The sequence below is a fragment of the Vicugna pacos genome, chromosome 16 (assembly GCF_048564905.1).
Source record: "Vicugna pacos chromosome 16, VicPac4, whole genome shotgun sequence".
NCBI lineage: Eukaryota > Metazoa > Chordata > Mammalia > Artiodactyla > Camelidae > Vicugna > Vicugna pacos.
Window position 1 is genome coordinate 33,536,032 of NC_133002.1, and position 24,390 is coordinate 33,560,421.

The following is a 24,390-nucleotide window of genomic DNA, read 5'->3' on the forward strand; positions in this document are numbered from 1 at the left end:
CCCCAGACAGAGGCCCAGCACAACCTTCCTGTGTGGTTTCACCCGCCGAGAGCGTCATGGACCTGGGTAAGTGAGCCTCCCCTGTGTGAGGAAGAGCAGTTACTGGGGTCCCTCGGACACCTGGACTGACAGTGGAATGGGCGTGGAGGATGGGGCTGGAAGGCATGGGGGAACCTCCCGGAGAAAGCAGGTGGAACTTTGGTGGGAATCGGTGGCTGCTCCCAGGGAGTGCCACTCTGTTCTCCCACGCAAGGAGGGTTCACCTTTCAGACCTGCGGGAGCAAGTACCAGGAAAGACAAGGGGGTGGTATCTTTCAAAACAGTAGGGACTACCGAAGGCAGCAGGGCTGGGGTTGGTGGTGATCTGGACAGCACCTGTTCTGTCTCAGCCTGGGGTGATGGGTGAGGCTCTCTGGGATGAAACAATCAGGGGAAATTCTCCCTGGGGGGAACTCGGGCCCCTCCACTGCCCCTTTGATGCCCACCTTAAATTAAAGGTGAGTGCACTGTGTAAATTGCACTATACAATACTATGCAATCTGTGGTTGTATTCTCACTGCTGCCCATCCCACAGGCAAGCCGTTGCCCTTTGCAGGTTCAAGGATGGGTGGGCGACGTGAAAGGAGACCACAAGGGGAATTCAGCTGGGAGAGATTATAGCCAGGGCCTCCAGCTCAGTCCCCCAGCCTCATTTACTTTTCTACCCAGAGAGATGACCCCTCCCTTTAAAAAGCCCGTCCCCAGGTCTAACTTCGATCTTAACCAGAGGGAGTCCAGGGGAAGCCCAGAGCGGGTTCTGGGGTGGGTTCGTCCAGCCCGGGACACCTGGTTTATAAATCTCAGCTGAAGAGTCAGACCAGGTTGAGGCTACAAAGGCCAGGTTCCTGGATGGCTCGTTCTCACCAGCAAGTAAAGCACCACAGCGGCCTCAAAGCCGCAAGGGGTTGGCTTTAAAAAGTGAAGGTTCCCCATGCACCCTGTGCTGTCCTCACACTCCTTCCCACCACACCACAGCCTCTTGCCTTCATGCCTGCTTTTTCCACCCACCCAGAACCCTGGGTGGAACCAACAAACAAACAGTGGTCCCAGTCACCAACTGCAAACTCCTGGAAGGCAGGGTCTGATTCTCCACCTCTGATTCCTAGGTGCTTCGGGGGTGTGAGCAGAAAACGTGTGTAGAATGAATGAATGAATGGCATCAAGCACTCTGATTTTAGTTTTTAAGACTCTCTTCCAACATCCCCCTTTTCCCAGCAGCCTGCTCGCTAATCCCACTCCCTAGATGTCCACCCCCACTGACCATGGTCTCAGAATGTAGATGCCATGCCCTGGAGATCCCGCTCCTGCCTCTCAGTTTGATCTCTGTGAAGGAAGCCAAGCATGTCCCCATGCTGTGCTGGGAAAGCCTGGAGAACCAGCTCCCCCAGCGTGGACTCTGATTTGTAGTACTTGCCAATTTCCATAGTGTACATTCTCTCACCATAGCTGATTTCAAGCCTTTAGTTGATTTCAAGCCATAAAATGACAGAATATAAGGTCAGAGAGAGGTGTCCACCACTGTCTTGATTGTGAGAGCAGTCCCAGCACAGCCCAGAGGGTCTTCCTCCCAGGAGCAGGGTTGGGGGTGCCAGACCCACAGGCTTTCATGCAGAGAGGGAGGTCCCTTTAATGTAAGAAACCTCTGGTCCAGGAGAAAGGGATGTTCTTTCTGCTTCACTCAACTCGAGAGCCCCAACGGCCGAGCCTCAAACAGTGGTAGGAGGGAAGCCACTGAGACACTGCTCAGCTCAGGCTCCCGGGCTCTGGGCCGTTGGGAGGGCGGGCGGGCCACCGAGGATCTGTTTCTCTCTCTTCGTCAGCCTGGCGGGGAGCCCAAGGCAGGTGAGCGGCAGAGTTTCTGTTACACAAAATGAAAAACACCGCTGAACCAGGGCTGAGCTGGTCTTTTTCACGATTTGAATGAGCAGCCCCAGATGCCTTCCCCACCTTCAAGAAATGGGGCCTAACGCCTCAGTTAGAATTTTCCAAAGCACGGAAGAGAAAAATAAGCCTGTGAATACTCATCTCTCATAGCTTGGCCAGAGATGGTGGCAGAAAGGGATGCTGAAGGAATTCAGGGCCAATCCCTCCAGGCCTATGGGGAGCCTGGCTGGGAAGGAGGGAAATCCTGAAGCCTTGGGAGCTGTTGGAAAGTCTCTCCTCTTTGCTTGGTACTTTTTTTCAGTCAACTGCCATTGCTGGGGGAATTCAGGTGTGACCAGCCTGGGAGGGGGAAGAGACACCTATGTCAAAAAAGACACTACAACAGAGGGAAAGACAGCGCTGATGGGGTAAAAACAGGGCTGTTGTGAAACTCAAAGAAACGAACAGTGAACATGAGTTGGGGAGCATTTAAGTTGGGTTTTGAAGGGTATGTAGAAGTTATCAAACCAGAACAGGAGAAGCAAGGGGCCCAGGATATGGCAGGGATAGCAAACTTGATTGCCATCAGAAACAAATGATGTAAATAAGAGAATGGGCGTAAGATGTAGTAAGTGGAGGTGAATGTTGTGATTCAGAGAGCAGAAGCCCCACCTAAAGGCATCCAAATCCAATTTTTTGCAAATTCCATATAGCCAAGCAGAATTTCTCAGGGACTCAGCCTGCAGGCTCCCAGCTGGTCTGCTCTGACAAAAGCTAACAGAGATAAGAAAGAAGCAAGTTGAGGACAGTATAAAGAACCTGGCTGTGCCAAGGAGGAAGGGAGACAGGGAGGCAAGAGGGACAGGCAGGGCCCATCTTTAAGATTCCAGGTGGCATTGCTCAGAAGTTGGCACTTTTTCCTGAAAGCAATGGGGAGCCGGGGAAGATTTTTCTTTTTTCAGTTAGGTGGGTTAAAGGACGTAATTTTTGTTTCAGAGGAGCTCTATGGCAGCAAAGCCTTATGTCAGGGTAGAGGTAGGGCCAGCTCTGAGATATTAGGGGGCAGAAGCAACAGAATTGGGTAACCAGTGGGACAGGGGAGAGCAAGGATCCCCTTTATGTCCCACAGAGATCCCTCTACACCGCAGGCTCATCAGAAATGATGTAGTGAGAGTTCCATTCAAATCTCAGGTCCATCTCTTGGCAGATGTGTGACCCCAAATGCGTGGCTTAATCTCTCTGGATCTCTATTTTCTGGAAGACAGAATGGGGGTAACTCACAGGATGTTTTGAGGGAGGGGTACATACAGCCTGAGAGGAAGCACAGATGAGCTGTTAGGAGTATGGCTTCTGAAGGATGGATTCAAAGCCCAGCTCCACTCCTGGCCAGTTCTATGACTCTGAGAAAGTCACCAGTCTCTAGTTTCTCTAGCTGGGAGCTACGGTTGGAGTTCTAGGGAATTTCCTTTTCGTTGTGATGATTACTAGAAACTCAAGAACTCTGAAAATACCCGACACATAAGTCAACCGCTCCTCAAACTCTGTGATTCCCAACCTCTCTGGACCCACCCAAGTTGCCAGCCAAGGCCAGTTGCTTTATGACTTTGTAACAGACAGAAATAATTTGAGTCAAGGCCGTTGACCTAGTCCCCTCTGCCACACACCAGAGTTCCCCGAAGTTGCTGTTTGGTCACCTTGCTTGAAAATGGCCTTTTCTGATCGTAGAAGATCTCTGCTCATCCACCAGCTCCAACACACCTGGAATGAGACATCACCTCCACACAAACACACACCAGCCCCCACCCCTCTCCCCTCCCCCAGCCAGTGGCAAAAGCACTGAGACGGGGCCCAGGAGAGGGGGTTGAAGGAGTAAAATAGAAACACAACTCTTGCTCCTCGTATTTCACCCATTATGACATCAAAACTTTGAGGTTTCTCAGTTCTCACTGACAGTCAGATCAGGCTTTCTCTAGAGTAACCGAAAGACTTGTACGTGCTTAAAGAAACCTCGAGCGCTTCACATCAAGATGAGTCAGTGGAGGAAGGGCAGTGCATTGGACCCTGAAGAGAGTGTTTTTGAAGGCAGAGATGTGGACTCAAGCTCAGGGGTCACGGGATAATTCACCAAGGAAGGGGGATGAGAGAAGGGAGCCATGATGTTGCAGAGAAATCCATTCCCACCCAGGACCGCAAATCCCGGGGACGACGGGAGAATAGGTGCCTGTCCCCAGGAACAGAAGACATGGCTAGGAAGGCAGGCTTAAGTGGACAGTGGAGGGATTGATTGCTGTCCCTAAGACATCAACCTCACGGCAGGTAGAGAGGTCCTAAGGATTTAGGAGGAGGGCGCAGTGGAGGTTGGCATCAGAACTATGCTTTAAGAAGACATGTTTAGCAGTAGTGTACAGTTTAATTTGGGGGAAATGCCAGTTTCTTTATGTGGCTCAACGCCTTTCCTCCTGTCCCCGGGTCCCCCAAGCCCAGAATCCCTGCCTTAGGCACACTCCTGGAGCACAACTGCAACTTTTGTGTCATGCCACGAAATTTCCAGCAGGTGGTGCTGTGGCCAAGCACACAGACTCTCTGGGTCTGGGCTGCTGTCTCTTGGGAAAAAGAGCCCCTTGCTTGCTGGAGTGGGCCCCCAGCCTCCAGAAGGTGCTAGAAGCAGGATCGCAAAAATTTCTCCACGAACCCTACTGAGCCTGGAGGTGCAACGGGCCAGCAAGTCCTGACTTGTCTTCATTCGTGGCATCAACAGCTACTGACTCTCTCCTGTGGGCCTGGCTGGGAACTGAGGGTCAGGTCACAGGAAGGGGGATCTGAAGGTGAAGAGGGCACAGCTTCCAGGCTGTTAAGTGAGATGCAACTCCTGTATAAATTACCCAGGGCTCAGACTTTGGAGGAAATAAGTTCCAGGTCCAGCCCTCAGCTCAGCCACAAAGCAGGACTAAGCAGTCAGCGCTCGTCCTGTTTGCAGCCTGTAAGGCCTGGTGCGAACCTGGTTCAGGCCCAAGGAGAGCCTCCTGCCTTCCAGAAAGTACCCAGGCTCTGACCCGACTCTGGGCAAGCCAGGCAAGGCCCCAGCCCACCGTGTTTCCCTTTCCCCCGCCTCCCAAGGCCCTGTGTTAGAAGCAAGTTAAAGAAGAGAAAACATTCACATGCTTCAGTCAAGCCAAAAAAAAAAAAAAAAGTAGGTACCTCAGGGAACACTCTCCACCCGCCACACTGCCTGCCACGGGGCAGGGTCCCCCCAGGGCACCTTGGGAGAAGGGCAGGCAGGACACTCATTCATTCATTCATTCAGTAGCACAGTTCTGCGTGCCATCTCAATGCGGAGCCTGCCCTGGGTAAAAGGGAAGAGGTTTCTGTCCCAAAGGCCAGGTGGGGAGGTGGGCCGGGTGAACCCCGCAGTCCGCGCTGGATGGATGTCAGTTGGACGCGGGGCTGTTGGGGAGCTCTGTGGTGCGGAAGAACTTTCCCATCTGCCCTTGAGAGGTCAGTAAGTGACACTGCTCCTCCCAGCCTTGTGAAATCACTTTCTGTCGTCTGTCGGCCTCCTTCAGAAAACACTCGGGGCTTCAAATGTGGCCATCCACTCACCTGGGCAAGGGGGAAGTGCTCCCCATGGGCTCCTGGCACCAGAGCAGCACAGGACACACACACGCATGCACGCACGCACGCATGCACTCGTGCCACCACATTACTTCCTGCATAACATGGAGCTGGAGGGGGATGCTCAGACGCGGGAGTCAAGGTCAGCTGAAGCTCGGCCTTGAGGGGTGGTCTGGGCCAGGGTGGGCTTTCCAACTCCAGAAGAGGCCCTGAAGAGCCAAGGAAGGAGTAGGGCTGCCCTGCACTCCCATCCCGCTCCTTCCCAGGACATCTCCCTGGAGGAGGACGAGGAGGTGAGGGCAGTGAGTCTGGGCAGCCAGCCAAGTGCTCCAAGGCACAGTCTGATTCTGATGTTCTGTTTCGGCAAAGGCAGTGTCTGGAGCCCGTGATGAAACTTCCCTACAGTCTCCCTGTCTCCGTGGCTTTTTTTCTCCCCCCAGAACAAAGAGCCGTCCCTGCCAAGCAATAACTTTCTCACCTTGTCTCCTGTAGGGAAGCCAATGAAAAGCGTGCTGGTGGTGGCTCTCCTCGTCATTTTCCAGGTGAGGTCTCCCGCCAAGGACAGCTCCAGCCCCTCCCCCACGCCCCCTCTCCAAGCCCAGTCCTTCTCAAGCCCAAACCCAAAGTTCTGGGGGAGTTGCTGGGCATTTGCTGGAAAGAAATAGGCCCAGACACAAATTTGCCATTTATTAAGTTAAGGCCACCCCTTTCCATCTGCTGAGTGACCCTAGAAAGCCACAGATGTTCTCTGAAATTCCTTTACTCTATTTAAATTAAAACATGGGGGAAAGCAAGTCACCCCACCTTCCCCACCCCGCTTCCAGTATCCCCATCCAGGAGACAGAAAGGAGGACTCCACTTGAGTTCTTGGGGAGAGAGGAGCTGAAAAAAGCAAAGATTGTGAGGTTACTGGGTTTTGCACATGTGTGTGCACACACATGCGTGTAAATCTTCATACGTGAGCTGGGAAAAGAATGTGTGGTCTGGTGGCTGGTTACCACCGTATCGACCCCAAACTGTCCCCCAACCTCCAGCCCAAGGTTTCCCTCAAAGCTCCAGCTTCCTTTTGTGACATAAACAAACCTGGCTGAGCCTCACTGGGTGGGGGGTGCGGAGTAGGATGGGACCCTCAACTCTGGAGGAGGGGAGGAGGGGAGGAGAGATGGAGCACATCCTTTATAGGAGCTCAGAACTCTGTAGGAGCAAACGCCTCCAGTTTACAGGTTTCAGCTTCTCAATCCCAGAAGTGGAGACAGAAAATCTGCCCCCACCAAATGCCAGAGTTAGAAGAAACTAACCCATGGAGTCGACTCTCCTGATTTGTTGGGGGTGGGAGCTCTCTTGGACAAGGAGGGGGCAACTGAAGCCGGAGCTGGAGAGGCAGTGCTTTGGAATTTGGCTCTTCTCCAGTTCTGGAGGCCAGAGGGGCTGCTTTCCAGGATCTCCGGCCAGAGGCAGGCCCCAAGCTGGGCATTGTTCCCAAAACCCCATCCCAGAGGCCCCCTGGAGCTTGGGCTGTAGCCCACAGGCTGGCCCCCTTCCCCATCACCACTCCCTCCCATGTTTCTAGGCCTCCAGAGGGGCGGTACTGCTGGCAGTGGAGGCTGGGAGCCTGGGAAGGGGATGAGGGACAGCTGGGTTCATCCTTCTCTTTACTGACGAGATGGGGGTGGCTCAGATGGGGCAGGATGTGGTAGGGCTGTGGGCTGCAGAAACTTCAAGCCTGGTAGCCCCTGGTGCAGGAGGCGGGTGCGAAGGAGGGAAAGAGAAGGCAGGATGGAGTGGTGGGAAGCACACTTCATAGAGGCTGGGTGTATTGCCCCTCAGCGCCAGAATCCCCTTATATCCAGGGGCCCCAGACCTTGGGCGTTATCCTGGGCAACGAAAGGCAGCCAGCCTCTTCCAGGACTCCCAGGCTGTGGTCCTGCCTGGACAAGGGAAAAGGGGTTAACATGACTTTTCTTCTTGGGATAGCAATGCCCTCCCCTCCCACCAAAGGGTCCTGGACATGATTTCGTCCTCACCCTATCCCCAGGCAGAAGAGTTTGGAAATGAGAAAGAGACAGGATGCAGGGAAGTTGGGATGCTAGATTCTACTTCTGGCTTAGTAACCTTGAACGAGCTGCATCACTTCTCTGAGAGCCCCGCTTTCCTCATCTCTAAAGTCCCCCCAGCTCCCCAATTATATGAAAACCCATTATGTTGAGCTGCCCAGGGCCCAATTCCCAGAGGAGGGACCAGGAGCTTCCTGAAGCCGTCTTCCAGCCTGGCTCCCAGCCCTGCACAGCTCACACAGCTCAGCTATCGCCTGTGCCCTCCTTCAGTGATAAAATCACAGCAGGCTGCCTGAACCTTCCCCCTGCCCTGCAGATAGGCTAAAAAAAGCCCTGCGCAGCTGAGCCCTGCTGATTGGGATCCGCCACCACCGAAAGAGACAGTGAGGAAGAGAGAGGAGAGAGGTGGGGGGAGAGGGTTTGGAGCACAGAGGGAGCATGGAGCCGGGACTGTACTTCTTTCCCGGGAGAGGACGCAGTCACAGCTGAGGCTGCGGCTCCGCCATCCACTCCTGCAACACTCGTGGAGTTCAGTGCACCTGGGCTCGCATGCCGGGCGCTGTGCCCCAGGTCCCAGAAATCCACAGGTCTTCAAGCCGCTCACCACCCATGATCATGGCAGCTTGCCCTAAACCAGGGCTTTGTGGGCTCTTAACGGAGTTTTGCCTTCCTCTCTTGTCACTCCAGGCCCTCCTCAACCTTAGCCCAAGGTGGCTTTTCCCTCAAAAGCTGAGATATTTTTGTAGGCGTCCCTCCCCAGAAAGTCCTTCCCACCAGGTTCCAAAGGAGAGTCAGAAAAAAAAGACACATGTTGCCACTCTCCTGGAGTTTCCAGAGGACAAAATAAAACTCCTCAGAGACAGAACGGTGCCAGAATCTGGTATGAATCTCACAACAGCCATGTGGAGGAGATAGTATTTATCTCCATTTCACAGCTGAGAAAACTGAGGCTTGGAGCGATGAAGTGCATTCAGCTGGGCCACAGGTTCATTTGATCCCAAAGCCCAGACTATTTCCAGGCCACTGTCAGTCAACACCTGTAGGGTCAAGTTCCTCAGAGTCAGCAAAATCAGATCCTGGCTACTTATTACAAATGCAGAGTCCCAGGCTCCTCCACCACCTACGAAATCATTTTAACAAAATCCCAGAGCAATTCTTGTGCATGTTACAATTTGAGAAGCACCAACTGCAAACCAAAGGCTCATCCGGAAAGTTTAGAAAAGCAAATTCCTGGGTCCTGCCCCCGAGGTGCTGGTTTGGTGGGGTCTGAGAATTCACGATGCTGACCCCACTGCTCTTGGAGTGGGGAGCATGTAGCTCAAGTGGTAGCGTGCATGCTTAGCATGCACAAGGTCCTGGGTTCAATCCCCAGTACCTCCTCTAAAAATAAATAAATAGACCTAATTATCTCCCCACCATCAATAAAAATAAAATATTTATTCTAGAAAACCACCGCTCTGAGTGATCACAGGGTTTCAAAGGGAGCAAAATTTTGACCCACTTCACTAAGTTGCATCCTTCCCCGCAGGTGTGCCTGTGTCAGGATGAGGTCACTGATGATTACCTCGGCGAAAACACCACAGTGGACTACACGCTGTACGAGTCCGTGTGCTTCAAGAAGGATGTGCGGAACTTTAAGGCCTGGTTCCTCCCGGTCATGTACGCCATCATTTGCTTCGTGGGCCTGCTGGGCAATGGGCTGGTCATGCTGACCTACATCTATTTCAAGAGGCTTAAGACCATGACCGATACCTACCTGCTCAACCTGGCCGTGGCAGACATCCTCTTCCTCCTGACCCTTCCCTTCTGGGCATACAGCGCAGCCAAGTCCTGGGTCTTTGGGATCAGCATTTGCAAGCTCATCTTTGGCATCTACAAGATAAGCTTCTTCAGCGGCATGCTCCTGCTTCTTTGCATCAGCATTGACCGTTATGTCGCCATCGTCCAGGCCGTCTCGGCCCACCGCCACCGCGCCCGTGTCCTGCTCATCAGCAAACTCTCCTGCGTGGGCATCTGGATGGTGGCCGTGGTCCTCTCCACCCCGGAGCTGCTGTACAGCGGCATCCAGAAGAGCAGCAGCGAGCAGGCGCTGCGCTGCTCCCTCATCACCGAGCGCGTGGAGGCCTTGATCACCATCCAGGTGGCCCAGATGGTGGTGGGCTTTCTGATCCCCCTGCTGGCCATGAGCTTCTGCTACCTCGTCATCATCCGCACCCTGCTCCAGGCGCGCAATTTCGAGCGCAACAAGGCCATCAAGGTGATCATTGCCGTGGTCGTGGTCTTCATAGCCTTCCAGCTGCCCTACAACGGGGTGGTCCTGGCCCAGACAGTGGCCAACTTCAACATCACCAGCGGCACCAGCTGCGAGCTCAGCAAGCAGCTCAACATCGCCTACGACATCACCTACAGCCTGGCCTGCGTCCGCTGCTGCATCAACCCTTTCCTGTACGCCTTCATTGGCGTCAAGTTCCGCAGCGACCTCTTCAAGCTCTTCAAGGACTTGGGCTGCCTGAGCCAGGAGCAGCTCCGGCAGTGGTCCTCGTGCCGGCACACCCGGCGGTCCTCCATGAGCGTGGAGGCCGAGACCACCACCACCTTCTCCCCATAGGAGGCTCCCCAGCCTGGACTAGAGGGACCGCTCCTGGGGTCCCCCAGTCGGGACAGGGAGCAGATGACTCGGGGACCGACAGCTGCTGAGGGAAAGGCCGTTCTGGCCATTCGAGTTTATCTTGTGGTGAAAAATCTGCGCCACAGAAGACAGATGAGCCCCAGCCCTGGCTACCTCAAGCACGGTTGCGGGGAGACGTGGTTGACGAGCTACCCCAGATCCGACAATACTCCAAAACCAAGGCCGTTGTCCCCGAACTCAAAGGCAAAGGTGAAAGTCAAGGAAGAATTCACGCCTCCTGGCGTGAAGGGATCAGCGCTGGTGAGAGCTAGGGTGGCTGGCGGAAGGAGCCTGGCGAGTCCTCTGAACCAACCTTCTTCTAACCTGGAAAGCATCCCCACTGAGATTCAAGATCTGAGGCCAGGTCGTCCAGAAAGCAAAGCTTTGTCTGCAAGACTAGAGACAGTGGGGCAACCTCTCACCTGGGCAGGGGAAGGGAATGCCGATGGGTCAGACTAACTCTCTGAATCCCTCCCTCCATCTCTCTTTCTCCACTGTCACCCCAGCCAGCAAAAACGCAGCCTCCAGGTCTCCTAACAGGACACTTGCCCCTCGCCTGCCGCCTCTCTGGCTCTTGCATCATAGGCTTACTCTCCATGCTGAAAGGGTGTGGTGTTTTCTGCAGGCCAGGCCCCGCCAAAGCCACCTTCCCAGCCAGGGCTCTGGGGCAGGGATGACGTCTGGCCATCCCTTCTCAGGCCTCAGCTCTGCTAGGATGGGAGGAGAAGGCAGGGAGAGAGGTTAGGGCCCGGGGGTGGGTGACAATGCCGGCTGCCACCAGGACAAAAGAAATCTCTCATCCTGTTCTGCTTTCAATTAATTACGAGAGCACAATTTACTCATACACAAATAAAAGTTTTCCCATGAGGAAATAACAGCTTCAAAAGAAAGGAAAAAAATTTTTGTTAAATGGCAAATGAGTGTGTTTTTGTTTTGCGAACCCCACGCCCCACTGGACCACACCAACATCCCTCCTTGCCCCCAGGCTTCCTTTCTCAGAGATGCTCAGAGGGACGAGGTCTCTGGAGCTCTGCCCTGAGTCCTTCAGATGACAAAGAACCAAGAAGCTGAAAAAGGTAGGAGGAGCAGAAGGACAGGGTGTCCATCTTGCAAACACCCTCCCAAAGCTCATGGGACAGAAACCAAGCTTGTGTGGTCAGCGGTGACCCAGAGACATGGGTCTGAGCTGAGCTTTGGAAAGAACCAAGTTGTTACTGTAACCTTTATGGTTGGGAATCCTCCCTGACCTTTAGTGACATTTATACACTGTCCTGCTCATCTGTCCCAGCTCAGTCTGGACCTAGAGCCCCTGAACCTTGGTCAGTCCCCTCAGGCTCCCAGAACTGGTGTTTAGGGAGGGCCTCTCCCTGGCATCCATCTACAGAGGCATCCCAGACCAAGGGGGCTTGGGACAGGATCCACGTGATAGGTGGCACCCTTCACTGGATGCTTGAGAGGCAGGTGCACCCCTGAACTTCCCTACTGGCCACTATTGCAGCAATGGCCTTTGGTAGTGTGTATACCCAGCATGCAGGGTCTGGGATCGAGGAGCAGCCACTGTCCCCACCACAGGCCCACTGGGTGCCCTGATGTCTGCCCACACCCCAACTTCTCCAAGCAGGGGAGAAGGTTAGTCCAACCTGTGATGTATGAGGAAGTGTCTGAAGGGTCCCGGCGCTGCAATAGCTCCAGGTCTAGAGCTGGGGCAGTGGGAGCTGAGACACTCATGCCGAAGGTGATTCCATTAATTGTCCGAAGTGAAAAGAGCCTCGTTGAAAACGGAGCCTGCCTGGCAATGAAACTCTTTCTTTTATCTCGTAAGTTCATGACCTGACCCTCCTCCGCAGACGTACTGCGCAAGATTTGTCAGCCGGGCTCCCAACTGGGAGTCGGCACCCAGACAAGGATGAGGCTGGCCCCGGGTGCAGTCAGCGTGGAGCAGCAGCGCCCACAGCCGTATTAAATATTAATAGGTCCGGCTGCGAGTGTGTGTGGGCGGGAGGGGGACCCAGCACAACTTGGGGGCCCAGAGGGCACCATGCCCAGTGCGTGTGGGTGCAGGGGCCGCTGGTCTGCCCATCCTAGTGAGGTTGCAGTTGGGAAAAACGACCCTCCGAGCCTCCAATCCTCTGTTCCCGAAGGGGAGGAATGTAACAGAGCTGTCGTGAACAGGAAGTCAGGCCAACCACACAAACACGCCACCTCGGCTTCAAATACATTTTTCTAAAATAACTGGACATCTCCAAGTATTTACAAAACCCCCAGCAATGCTCGTTCCCCAAAAAGCTGTGTCCCAGAAGTTCTGACCTCGGTTTGCTGCTGGCCTGGTTCCTGCTCCCTTGCCCAATGCTCTTATGTGCCCACCCTGAGCTTGAAGGGTGGTGGCCTGGGAAGAAGGAGGGGACTCACTGGGGAACCCCACCTCCAGCCCTGCACAGGGCCTCTCTCTCTCTTTTCTCTCAGCTGCTTCATACAACTGCCCCATCTTCCCAGGTTCAGGGCCCCCACGGCCCCCACCTCCAACAGTTTTCCCCTTCTTTCCATTGCCAGCCCTTTGATCCCCGCTCCTCCACCCCCTACTACAATCCCAGGCTGCAAATCTGCTCTTTTAGCCAGAAGCCCCACACCTCTCAAATCATGGACTCACAGAGCTACGAGGGACCCCAAAGATCAGCGGGTCCAACCCCCAGTCCTTCTCTAGTTGGGGAAACTGAGGTCCAGAGGGAGGAACAGACATGCTTTTTAAAGAGACTTTGCAACTTGCTTTGAGGGCCTGAGGATCTGCCGGGACTCAGGAGGCGGATGCGGGAATCTCATCTCTGCAGCTTCCCAGCTGTGTGACCTTCAGCTGTTGCTCAACTGCTCTGAGTCTCAGATTTCTCAACTGCGAAACGGAGAGGATTTGGCAAACATTTAGCACAGCGCCTGGAATGCTGAGTGCAGTGGGGAGGAACGTGGACTCTGCAGCCAGACTCGCCTGGTTGGAATGTCAGCTGCACAACTTGAGCTGATTACTTAGTCTCTCTGCGCCTTGGTTTCCTAATCTGTATACAGGGACGATCACAGTACCTACATCCTAGGGTTGATGTGAGTAGATGAATTCATGTACATAAAATGCTAAGAAATCCTTACAAAAGCGCTGTTGGTAATCATGAAAACACGGTTGATAATGGTAGCTTAAAAAAAAAAAAGCTGCTAATTGCAAGGAAACCAAATTCATTCCCATCCCCATACAATTTAGAAATCAAGCTGGAGGGGGACTTTGAGATTACTCGTTCTATCCTTCCCACCAATTGTCCAGGTGACTCCACTGAGGCTCAGAGAGGGAAGTGACTCTCATGAACAGTTGAATGCGAACCAGTTGAACCCGGGTTCCTGAGCTCCCATGTAGAGCTCCCCCTGTTCCTCCTGCACTTGCTTGCATGCCCCTACATGCCCACGCTGGCACGCGCCAGCCTCACCCCAGACTGGCTAGCTGTTCTCTACAGGGCAGGCACTGTCCCTCTTGTCCTGTGGCCAGGTCCTTAAGGAGAGCCTCCCCTCTTCCCGTTCAGTAGCTCCTGTCCTTGCCTCTGGGTTGGGGAAAAGAAATATGGCAGCAGGCTCAAAGGAAATCGGGCAACCCATCTTTTTAAGAAAGGATCCTCTCTGGGAGTTAGGTTCTCAGTTGCATTTCTGTGTTGGGGGTGAACAGTTGGAGGGAAAAGAAACTGGCCTCTGGGGTGGGGAGGGTGGTTAAGGCAAGTGAGATGGGGAGAGGGGAGCAGTTGTGAGTGGTGAGCAGAAGGCAGGCGAAGAAGGAATGGGGTGGGTTCTAGGGATGACACGGCTGGGAGCCAGATTTGGAGAGTATTCTCAGTGGGTAGAAAGATGCTCGCACCTACACACACACACACACACACAGCCCAACCCCAGACCACTACCACCACAGCCCACTCCCTCATCATGTGTCTTGTCTGGGGCCCAGAAAGAGACACAGACAAGGGATCTGCTGCAGAAACCCACAGCTCCTGCTCACCAGCCAGAGCAGCTCTAGGCTAACTAGTAAATCTCAAATTATCTCATCCAAAATCAGAAATGAGGGGACAAGGCGGGAAGGTATAGCTCAGTAGTATGCCTAGCATGCACACGGTCCTGGGTTCAATCCCCAAGACCTCCACTTAAAAAAACCGTCAGAAATGAGGGGATGTGAATTCTCCCACAGGCGCCTGTGTGTGTGTGATCCAATCCAAACATCCCAGCAGCTGTCAGTTCTTTCCCTCCCACAGTCCCTTGAAAGGTGCATATAACCTGACTTTTATCTTTGGTTCACCAGCTCCAAGAAATCCGCTCGCCGGGCTGTTCTATGTGTCACAGTACCCACGAAACAGTTTGGCCTCCAGGTTCTCATCTCTGGATAAATAAACATCTCCTGCAGGGCCGGGCAGGGATGGGCTTTGCCTGGCTCTGACAGTCCCCATTCCTTCTCGGCGCGGTGGGACCCGAGGTCAGACATCCTGGGGGTAAGAGGGCAGGTGAGGAAACACGCCTTGCCCCAGAGTGCCCTTGTGCCTGTGTCAGAGCTGGCTTAAGACAGAAGAGTTTTATCACTGCTCTAAGTAAATATCTGACACTGTGAAGTTCAACAGATGCTGCCGATGAAATGCCCCCAAACTCTTTCCCAATGTTTAAAAAAAGAGTCCTGGGAACGTGTGCGCATTTATCTTGTATGGTTTATGCAGACTGCATTCAGCGCTGGGGAGGAACATGATCACATGCAAATGCTAAGCGGTGCATTCTTCTTCCTGGGGCTGGGGTGGGGGGTGGGAGGGCGTGGTCACCCACAGCGGCCCCAGCTCTGCCCCTTGCCCGGAAGCTTTGGTGTCCTTCCAGACAGCTGACTCCCCAGAAACCGGCATTGCGTCTGCACTCACCCCTCTCTCCACCACACGCCAGCTCTGATCACCTCCATCTCAGGGACGTTCACCTGCCAAGGGGTGCTACTGGCAACCTCTGGACCCAGGAGTCCAGGGAAAGTGGAGCAGAGGAAGGACAGGGCCTGGGAGGTTCACATTCGCATCCTTCTGCCTGCACCTTCCAGAGCAAGACACAAGCCTAGACCCACTTAGAATCCTCCAATCCCTTGTCAAAGGCAGAACTTGGATGTTCGTCCGAGAACTACACCTGCTCTGCCCCCAGCCTCTGTCTTAGTTACCCCACCCCCACTGTTGCCCACCTACCCCCACAGACGGGGAGGCCCTAGATCACTGAGCGTTTGTGAGCTTTCATCCCTGGGAGAGTCAGACAGAGCTGGGTGGCAGCGGGTGGAGGGGGAGAGTCCTGGACGGGACTACAGGAAACACAGAGCCTCAGGGTGAAAGAGACCCCGAGAAAGGGGTGGAGGGCCTAATCTAGGAGGGGAGACAGGCTCGCACTTACTGAGGGTTCGTGATGTGCCAGGACTGCGCTAGGTGTACCACCTTCTGCTGGATTCTTCTGACCACATGATGTTTAGAGAGATTGTGTAACTTACCCGAGATAACACAGCTAGCAAGAATCACTGAAACTTTATTAGGATTTTATCATGTGCAACACACTGTACTAAGCATCATTTCTCATCCCATTTAATCCTCACAACAACCCTCCTAGAGTCCCATTTTACAGAAGCAACTGAGGCTCAGAGAGGTTAAGTAACTTTATCAAAGTCACACAAGTACTACGTGATAAAGCTACTGAGTGATTTCGGCCAGTTCCAGCTGGCCCCCAAAGCCCACGTTCTGGCCACTCCACTACCCAGGTCAACTAAATAGCTGTTTATTCACTACTAAATATAGAGAGAGCCCCTGCTTTGTACCAGCCATTGTGCTAGGTACAGCCAACATTTCTTAAAACCCACTGGATGTGGAGCTCCAACCTGGGAGGACGGAGAATCAAATAACAAAGACAAAGCCCCATCTGCCCCCCGGGATGTAACCCCTTAAGCGGGCAGCCAGGTTTTTGCTGCTTCCTGAGACCTCGGTCTCCCTTGTCTCCTCCAGGCCCTGTTTCCCCCCACCCCCACCCCCGAGGGCTTCCTCCAAAGGCCAAGCCTGCAGGGCTGTATGCTCAGGAGGCAGGTGTCCTGGCTCCGCCCCAGGCTCTCTGGGCCACAAGGACAGGTTGCCTCCCCTCTCTGGGCCTCCATCTCAGCTGTGAGCCTAGGGAGCCGTGATTTCTGCCATCTCTTCCAGCTCTGATGTGCCAAAGGTACCTTGTCTGGGTGGGGTTAGCCCGGCAGGGCTTCAGGCCTGTTGATGCCTAAATGAGGCACAGAGTGAGTGGGTGAGGGGCCGAGGAAGCCGCCCCACCCCCCGCTGTGGTTTCTGGTGGGGCAGCAGGTGAAGGAAGTGCCTGTCACCCATCCAACAAAGGCAGTAAAACAAAAGCCTCCCAGGGCACTCTGGGAGCAGGCGGCCAAGGCGCCAAAAATAAAACACACCTTTCTTTTGAGAGACACCAGCAGCTGCGGGGGGGGGGGGCGCCTGGCCTGGGGGTCGTGAAGAAAGAACTCAGATTTCATGCCCAGCCCCCCGCCCCCGAGACACACACATGCACGCAGCCCACTCACTCATATGCACAGCTGGCTCCATGGAGACGTGTGCAGTCACACAGGCTTGCACCCAGAAGGGCCCACACCTGATTTAATGCTCAGCTGTCTCCACCTTGAAATTCTTTTTTTCCCCCTCCCTTAATGGAGGCCCTGGGGATTGAACCCTGGACCTCGTGCACACCAAGCACGCATTCTACCGCTGAGCTATACCCCCCACCCCCACCCCTGTCTTGAAAATCTCAATAAATTTTGAGCAAGAGCCCCAGCATTCTCATTTTGGGCTGGGCCTTGCAAGTTCGGTGGCCGGTCCCGCTGGTGTGGATGCGTTCACAAGTACATGCGTTCACCAAGTGTTTAAGCAGCACACAGACATTTCTGTCAGAGAGTACACACACTGCACACACACGCGGAAGCCCAGACATGTGCACACACCTCCACGTACAGCAAGAGTCCCCTCACCCCTCATGCACACGCACTGTGGGGCACACACGTGAGCCAGGGGGCTGTGGACACTCACGAGTGACACTCACACACACTCTCACCCACAGCCAGTGGGCACAGTTCGATCACCTTAACGCTGGGGACAGCAGACAAAGCACCACGGAAAACAGACTCTTTCCTTCTAGCCACCCCCACAACATCCCCAACACCTCCAGCTGGTGGCTTCGCTCATTGGCCTGGGACCAGCAGCTGTGACCAAACTCTGTCCTTCCCCAAAAACACCGGCCCCAAAGAAAGAGGCAGACTTCTCCACCTCTGCTTCTTCCATTGTCTTGTTTGGAGGAGGCGGAGGTAATTAGGTTTATTTATTTTTAATGAGGGGTCAATCCCCAGGACCTTGTGTGTGCTAGGCATGCGCTCTGCTGCTGAGCTAGACCCTCCCCACCACCCCTGCTTCTTACTAGCTACAGGGCCTTGGGCAGCTGGGCACCTAACTTCCCAGCCTCAGCCCCTCCTCGTGTCCCCATTGCAGGGTTGTAGGTACGCATGGACACTATGGCCTCACTTCTCCCCGGGGATAGACATCTTGTCTCCTTGTCAGGCCTTGCAAGGCCCGACCCCTCCCTTCCTGTCCAGTTGCCGATGTCAGACGGGGGGACACAGTCCATCGCCCGCCATCCCCTCAGGGACCATCAGGAATCCAAGGCTCCTTTTGATCTCACTCATCGCCCCTCGCAGGCCAAGAGGACCCCCAGGCCTGAAACTTTTTCTTCCTCTTCTCCTTTCTGCCCTCAAAACTAATCTTCCCTATTTAAAACTGTTCCAGGCTCTGCCGCTTCACCGCGGGCCCAACAATCTGTTAGGTGGTACCAGACACTAAGGAGTTAATCGGGACATAGATCAGCTCTAAGGGGAGTCTGCCGTGCCATCCTGCCCTGTCTCCTTTACAGCCACCCAAGGGGAGAGAGAGGAAAAGCCACCCACGTGGTCACCCACAAGAACCTTGATTTCACTGGAATTCAGAATCCCGCCTCCCCCTACACTCCCTGATTTACTGAGAAGGAAATGGAGGCGATGATGACATGGGTGAGCAGCAGAGTCTCGTGGGCCTGCGATCTTCTGAATCTACTGCAGCCCCTATGAGACCAGAGGCAGAGTGGTCCTTCCCCACCACCCTGTCTCTCCAGCACATGGAAAGCTCCCACCCCCAAGGCGGGTCGGAAGACAGCCAGAGTAGGGGTCTGGCATTAGAGGCCCCCTCGACAGGGAGGAGGGAGCAAAGCAAAGCATCTGGCACCCAATTCCCATACCAGCTTCACCATTAACCCTCTGGGCCACCCCCAACAAGTCCCCTCTCCTCCCAAGGCTCAGTTTCCCTATCTGAAAATGGGCGCCATGGTGTCCTCACAACTTCCCTAATGCTGTTGGGAGAATCACACTGAAGGAGATAGTGGATGTAGGAGCTCTTTTGTGGCTCCAAATTGATATGAAAATAAAAACTCTTTTTTTTAATTGGTTCGTTTAATGATGCAAAACTGGGAAATTAACACAAGGGCCTCGTCTTGGTGGTGACTAGACAAGAAGGCCTCCAGCCTAGACATCAGTCTTTGGGGAGGGCACAGATAAACACTCTCCCCATGACAATCATTCTCAAGGCGTGAGTGCCTCCCTGAACCATTTAAGGGTAATTTTTCCCCCAGAGATGTAGGAGTTAGGTCCCACGACCCAGGACGACAGAAGTCACTCAATTTGGCTGCAGAGTGAGGGGAGTGGCATCACTGACCTGTGTGCGCCGATATCTTGTGGTCCCCACAGGTCCCCGCTGTGCCTCTTTCTGACCACAGTTCCTTCCAGGAAAGGAGGCCTCAACCACCAAACTTAGCGGGTACATACCAACTCCTACTTGGTTGCCCTAGCACAGTGCCTGGCACAGAATAGGTCAAAAACATTTGTGGAATCAATGTGTAAATGTCAAATGTGGGGTCTTCCCACACCTTTGACTCATAAGTTTTAAATCTACCCAAAAACCCCTGCATTGCAGAGATATGCCCAGGGGCCGATGGGCCCCAACTGTGGGAAGAGTGTTGGTCAAGGCCAAAGGTAAGGGCGCCCTTTCAGACTTGCCGTCCATCCAGGGAGAGTCCCAGGCAGTAAACAGATGATCCTGACCTCCAACACTCACCTCCGCCCCACCCAAGCACCAGGTTAGAACCATCCAGCACTGACACACAAGGGCTCCTCTGCAAATAGATGCCGTTTCCATGGGAACTGAAACCCCCGTGTGTTTCTCCCTCTAAGGCACTCTGTAATTTCCAGCACGGTCTGTGCAGCGTCAGCATCGTAACCTCATGGTGAGCTGCTCCTCCAAGTTTGCATCCAGTGCAGGGCAGCTGAGCTGACCCCGAAAGGTCATGACAAGTCTCCCCCCTCCGCCAGAAGGGCCTCCAGAGGCCGTGGGCGCCAGTCCCCCACCCACCACCCCACTGCAGAGGGCCTCCCAGAGCAGGCAAAGCCAGAGATGAGTCCTTGAACCTTCCCAAGGGAGGCCCAGGGCAGGATAGGGGGTTGGGGGGGGGACTCATTTCCAGTAAGAAGTAGGAGGGAAGAGAAAGGTCTCAGTCTGGCAGCCTGCGCCCCAGCGATCAGTAACAGATGATTTCTGGCTGCAGGGGGAGGGGAGGTTGTGCTCTTAGCAGTTGGATCATCAGCCTCTATTGTTTGAGCCTCTGAGGAAACAGCCACAGAGGCAAAAGCAGAGCAGAGAAGGAGGGCCTGGGGAGCAGGAGAGTGGGGCAGATCAGTAGACAAGGCAACGGTTAACTTGTGCAGGATGGGGGGGGGGCTGCCCTTCCTGGAAGATACTCTGCTCTCTGTCCCCCATCCCATTCAGACCTCGGGCCTGGGGAGGCAGGTCCTGCCCCAGTCGAGCCCTGAGATGACAGCAGTTCTGACCAGCGCTTTGGCCGCAGCCTGCAAGAGAGCCCAGCCTGGCCGGCTCGGATGGATGGCTGTGCTCTGCCTCCTACCACCTGCAAGGGCAACGGGGAAAGTTCTCTCTCGGGGCCCCCAGGGTAGCTTGATGCCTTTGAACTAGGCTCTTGACCTCACTCTCACTCTGAGCATCCTCACCAGCAGCCTGGGGCATAACAATATCACCCACTCTCTCCCCTTCCAAGGATGTGTTGTGGGCGAGGTGACGAAACTGGTGTGAAAGTGCTCCGCGCCCAGAGCCCTTGTTGTTGTTGTTATTATTACCTGCGGGGAGAGTTCCACCCCACCCGGCTTAACCTCAGGCCCCACACTTCCCACCCACCCCTGCGGAGCCCCCAGCCACAAGCCAGGCCACTCGGACCCCATTCCTGATGACTCAACAGCGTCCACCGGGGAGGCTTCAGACCTGGCAGGTGGCCGAGGCCGTCAGGAGTAGGAGAGCAACACTGACAGGGAAGCAGGGATGTGGCCGGCGACTTCCTGTCCGCAGGTCGGCGGCTGCTTTCCAGGGAACCCGTGGCGTGGAGACCCACGCAATGGGGGGCCTGATGGCCCCAGACCCCAGCCCTCACCCTCCTGCCCTCATCTGTCAGCGCTCGCTGAGGCCGCGGCAGCTCGGGCTGCTTCCCCACTGCGCCGTGCGGTTAGCGACAGCAGTCAAACCACTGACCTGATTTTCTACAAAAGGGAAAAGATAATAGGGCACGTCCACGTGGGCGGCACACACACACACACACACACGCACACGCACACGCACACGCACAATGGAAACTTTCTCTGTCTCCTTGACAGGAACCCAGCCCTGAGAGAGAGAGGGAGAGGCTTCCTGGGGTACAAAGCTCAGTGTTTAGCTGCAGTGGGAGGCCTGAGTTCCAGGAGCCCTCGGTTGGGCACCTGACTGATCTGACAGGCCTCCCCTGCTGGGGGGGCGGGGGCAGGGACGGCGCCCCTAATTCGATCTGAGTCTCTGTGAGGTGTCTGCTTGTGACATGAGTCTCTGCGAGGTGTCTGCTTTCCTGCAGGGACGATAACCTCCTGCCGTGAGCCAGGTCCCTGCAGAACCCCCAGCTCTGGCACTATACGGGGCTCTGACAAAGGGATTCATCGGAGCTTCAACACCCGAGAGATCCTGGGTGGATATGTTTGCTAAATCAACAAATGTCTCTCATCCCTGCACTTTCTCTTAACCCAGGCTTCCACAGGCCTCAAAAATATCTCGGGGCCAGATTCTGCCATTCGTCGGGGCTGAGGTCTCAGTGATGGGGTCTCAGGGTAACTGTCCTTATTACACATCACCACTGAAGGCAGACACTTTTTCCTGCCCACCCGAGACAGCACCCAGAGGAACAGCTGAGTGGACGAATTCAGCACTCAGGCCGCCCACTAACATGTGGTCTTGGAAATGCATGTTGTCAGAGCCTGAAGGGACACCGGAGGTCCCAGCCCAGCTCCTTAGGGACATACCTAAAGCCTGGAGAGTCCTTAGCCCCCGACTCCCAGTTATCCGCCCTCACTGTTCAAGCATGGCTCTGAACCAGCAGCACCACAAGCACCTGGGAGCTTATAGGAAACGCAGACACTTAGGCCCCAGACCTTAGAAATCAAGGCCACCATTTGACAAGATCCCTAGTTGATTCCTCAGCCCAGGCCTAGGCCTCCTAGGAGCTATGTTCTGCCCAAAGAGCTGCTGCGCTATGGCCAAGAGAGGCTGCAGCCAGCACCCCCCACCACCCCGAGTCACCACTGCCCACCTCTTGCAGCCGAGTCAGATAAGGTTGACATGGTCAGAAACTCAGAGGGTCCTAGCGCCCCTGGTGAAAATGCGCAGGATACAACACCCCCCTCCTAGGCATGAAGAAGCTGCAGGCCCTCTCCTGCCTCTCACCCCACCTCCTTCTACCTTCCAGACCTTGCTCTTCCAGAAGCAAGGGGGTGGGGGTAGATAACAGCTCAGGGGTAGAGCACATGCTTAACAAGCACGAGGTCCTGGGTTCAACCCCCAGTACCTCCAACCGAAAAATAAAATAAATTTTGGGTTTAACATATACACACTACTATATAGAAAACAGATGAACGACAAGGACCTACTATAAAGTACAGGGAACTACATTCAATGTCTTGAAATAACCTAGAATGGAAAAGATCTGAAAAAGAAATGTATATATGTATCTATATAATTGAATCACTTTGCTGTGCACCCAAAATGAACACATTATAAACCAACTGTACTTCAGTAAAAAAATAAAAATTAAAAATTAAAAAAATTTTTGAAAAGCAAGGGGCAGGGGTGGGCAGTGGGCCACACGCAAGGTCTCACCTGGTCTGATCTAAACTTTTAAGGCCATCTGGCTCACCCTGTGTCTATCAGCTGATGGTCACATAGATGGCCAGAGCTCTAGTCCTGCCTGCACCTGCCCCTTGGCTTGTGTCCCCTGGTTGGCCCTGTTCCAGACCCCAGACCAGAGCCCAAACTTGGACCTCCACTCCCGGTAGCCAATCTGCACTCCAGCCGAGCCCCAGCCGGCTTCAAGGAGGGGGATTTTATTGGTAAGAAGGCAATTTGGCTGAACCAGAAAGTCATTAACAACTCTCAGCACTCCTATGTGTGAATATCTTTGATTCATTTATTGCTATTAACATCTTAGTACGAATTAACCACTGGTCCTTTTTCAATTGGCTGGCAGAGAGTGGGATGGGACATGCAGACTGTCAAATTTTGATAGAAGAAGCTGGCCGAAGGAAAGGGATAGCACAGGTTCCGCTAGTTTCCACCCCTCCCATCCAACCCCAGCTAGCCTCTCCTGCCTGTCTTGGCCCCACTGTGTTCTACAGCAAGGGATGCAGGAGGAGCCTCCACCATAGAGGTCTGCACCTGGGGGGTAAACCACCAGTTTCCTGTTTTCTCCAGTCTCCTGGCCTGGAATTCTGAGGATTCTTTGAGGATGGGGTGGCCTCTACCTACTATGGGTCTCCCATCTCAGAACTCTGCTTTTGAGACAGGAGAGAAGGGGGCAGGGCACAGCCATTAAAAGAATGACACAGCAATTGAGAGTTGGACAAAAACTGGTTAGAACCACGATGGCGGAAGATTCAACTCCCAGTAGACCTTGAGGCCCAAGATGGCAGATTTGACTTCCAGTAGACCTTGAACCTCATTATACACCCAACTGTTATATATTAGCATGCTAAATGGCACCCCCAAGGTGCCATGACAGTCCTGAGGCTGACCATAAAGGGCCAAAAAGTGGGTGGTGGCCCAGTTCCTGAGAATCCCCTCCCCTTCCCCAGAGTAGTTGGAATAATCCTCCCACTTGTTAGCACGTGAAATTACTGAGCCCACAAAAACTAACCATTCCCGCACCTCGTGGCCGACCTCCCTCTCCTAGACAACCCCATACTCTGGAGCTGCATCTCGCCTTCGGAGACGGCCCACACTCTCCCTATGGAATGTGTATCTACTTCTACTTAAACTAAACACCTCCCACGCCTCATGGCCTCTCTGGCCTTCTGAGATGCCCTGAACTCCGTCTATGGAGTGTGCATCTCTCCAGATCAATCTACTTTTACTCAGCTACAGCTTGCACTTGAATTCTTTCCTGCACGAAGCCAAGGACCCTCACTTGATGGGGTGCATCCCAGGAACTCACCTGAGACCATGGCCATCCTCTTGCACCCCATTTTTCTGTAACACTTTAAAGACAACCATCATATTCCCCATGAAGGAAGGAAGGAAGGAAAAGAGGAAGAAAGGAAGGGAGGGAAGAATGAAGGAGGAAAACTGGCATTTAAGGGGCTCAGTGTGTGTCAGTCACATGCTAAGTATGTAACCATTAGCTCATTCAGTTCGCACGACACTGTGAGTTGGGACTGTAATTACTCCCATTTTATAGCCGAGGAAACTGAGACTATAGGAAGTTAATAACACGTGCAAGGTCACCCAGCTAATAAGTGGCCAAGCCAGGATTCGAACTGAGATCTATCCATCTCTCCCACTACCCGCCAGGTCTAGAGAGGGGAGGCCATGAGTTCATTCGCTCTCACTCTGAGCAAAGGAAGTGGGTGGCTCTAATACATCCTTCCTCATGGTCTCATGGCCACAAAAACTGGTACAATGAGCCTTCATCCTGAAGGCTCTTTCCTAGTTTCTCTCTTTC

General features: G+C 54.0%; 1 protein-coding gene and 1 long non-coding RNA gene across 3 annotated transcripts; one reads left to right on the plus strand and one right to left on the minus strand.

The window, feature by feature from the left end:
* Window positions 1-17: 17 nt before the first annotated feature.
* On the plus strand, window positions 18-11,256 carry CCR7 (C-C motif chemokine receptor 7). Of its 2 annotated transcripts, XM_006214280.4 has the most exons (3): window positions 18-66; window positions 6,007-6,056; window positions 9,097-11,256. In XM_006214280.4, the coding sequence occupies exons 1-3, from the start codon at window positions 57-59 to the stop codon at window positions 10,174-10,176; spliced, it is 1,140 nt and encodes a 379-aa protein (XP_006214342.1). In that variant the 5' UTR covers window positions 18-56; the 3' UTR covers window positions 10,177-11,256. The 2 variants fall into 2 exon arrangements, with proteins under 2 accessions (XP_006214342.1, XP_072794784.1); XM_072938683.1 differs by lacking the exons at window positions 18-66; window positions 6,007-6,056 and adding an exon at window positions 6,682-6,737.
* On the minus strand, window positions 6,188-13,164 carry LOC140686086 (uncharacterized). The gene is made up of 3 exons (XR_012059584.1): window positions 12,997-13,164; window positions 7,376-7,438; window positions 6,188-6,396 (listed from the first exon to the last, which is right to left on the minus strand). It is a non-coding gene; the product is annotated as an uncharacterized lncRNA (long non-coding RNA).
* Between the last annotated feature and the right edge of the window lie 11,226 nt (window positions 13,165-24,390).

What these genes read in the sequence shown, in the direction of transcription:
- CCR7 (XM_006214280.4), top strand. An exon ending in CTCTCCTCGTCATTTTCCAG is followed by an intron (nt 6,057 to 9,096) that starts GTGAGGTCTCCC and finishes CCTTCCCCGCAG; the next exon opens with GTGTGCCTGTGTCAGGATGA.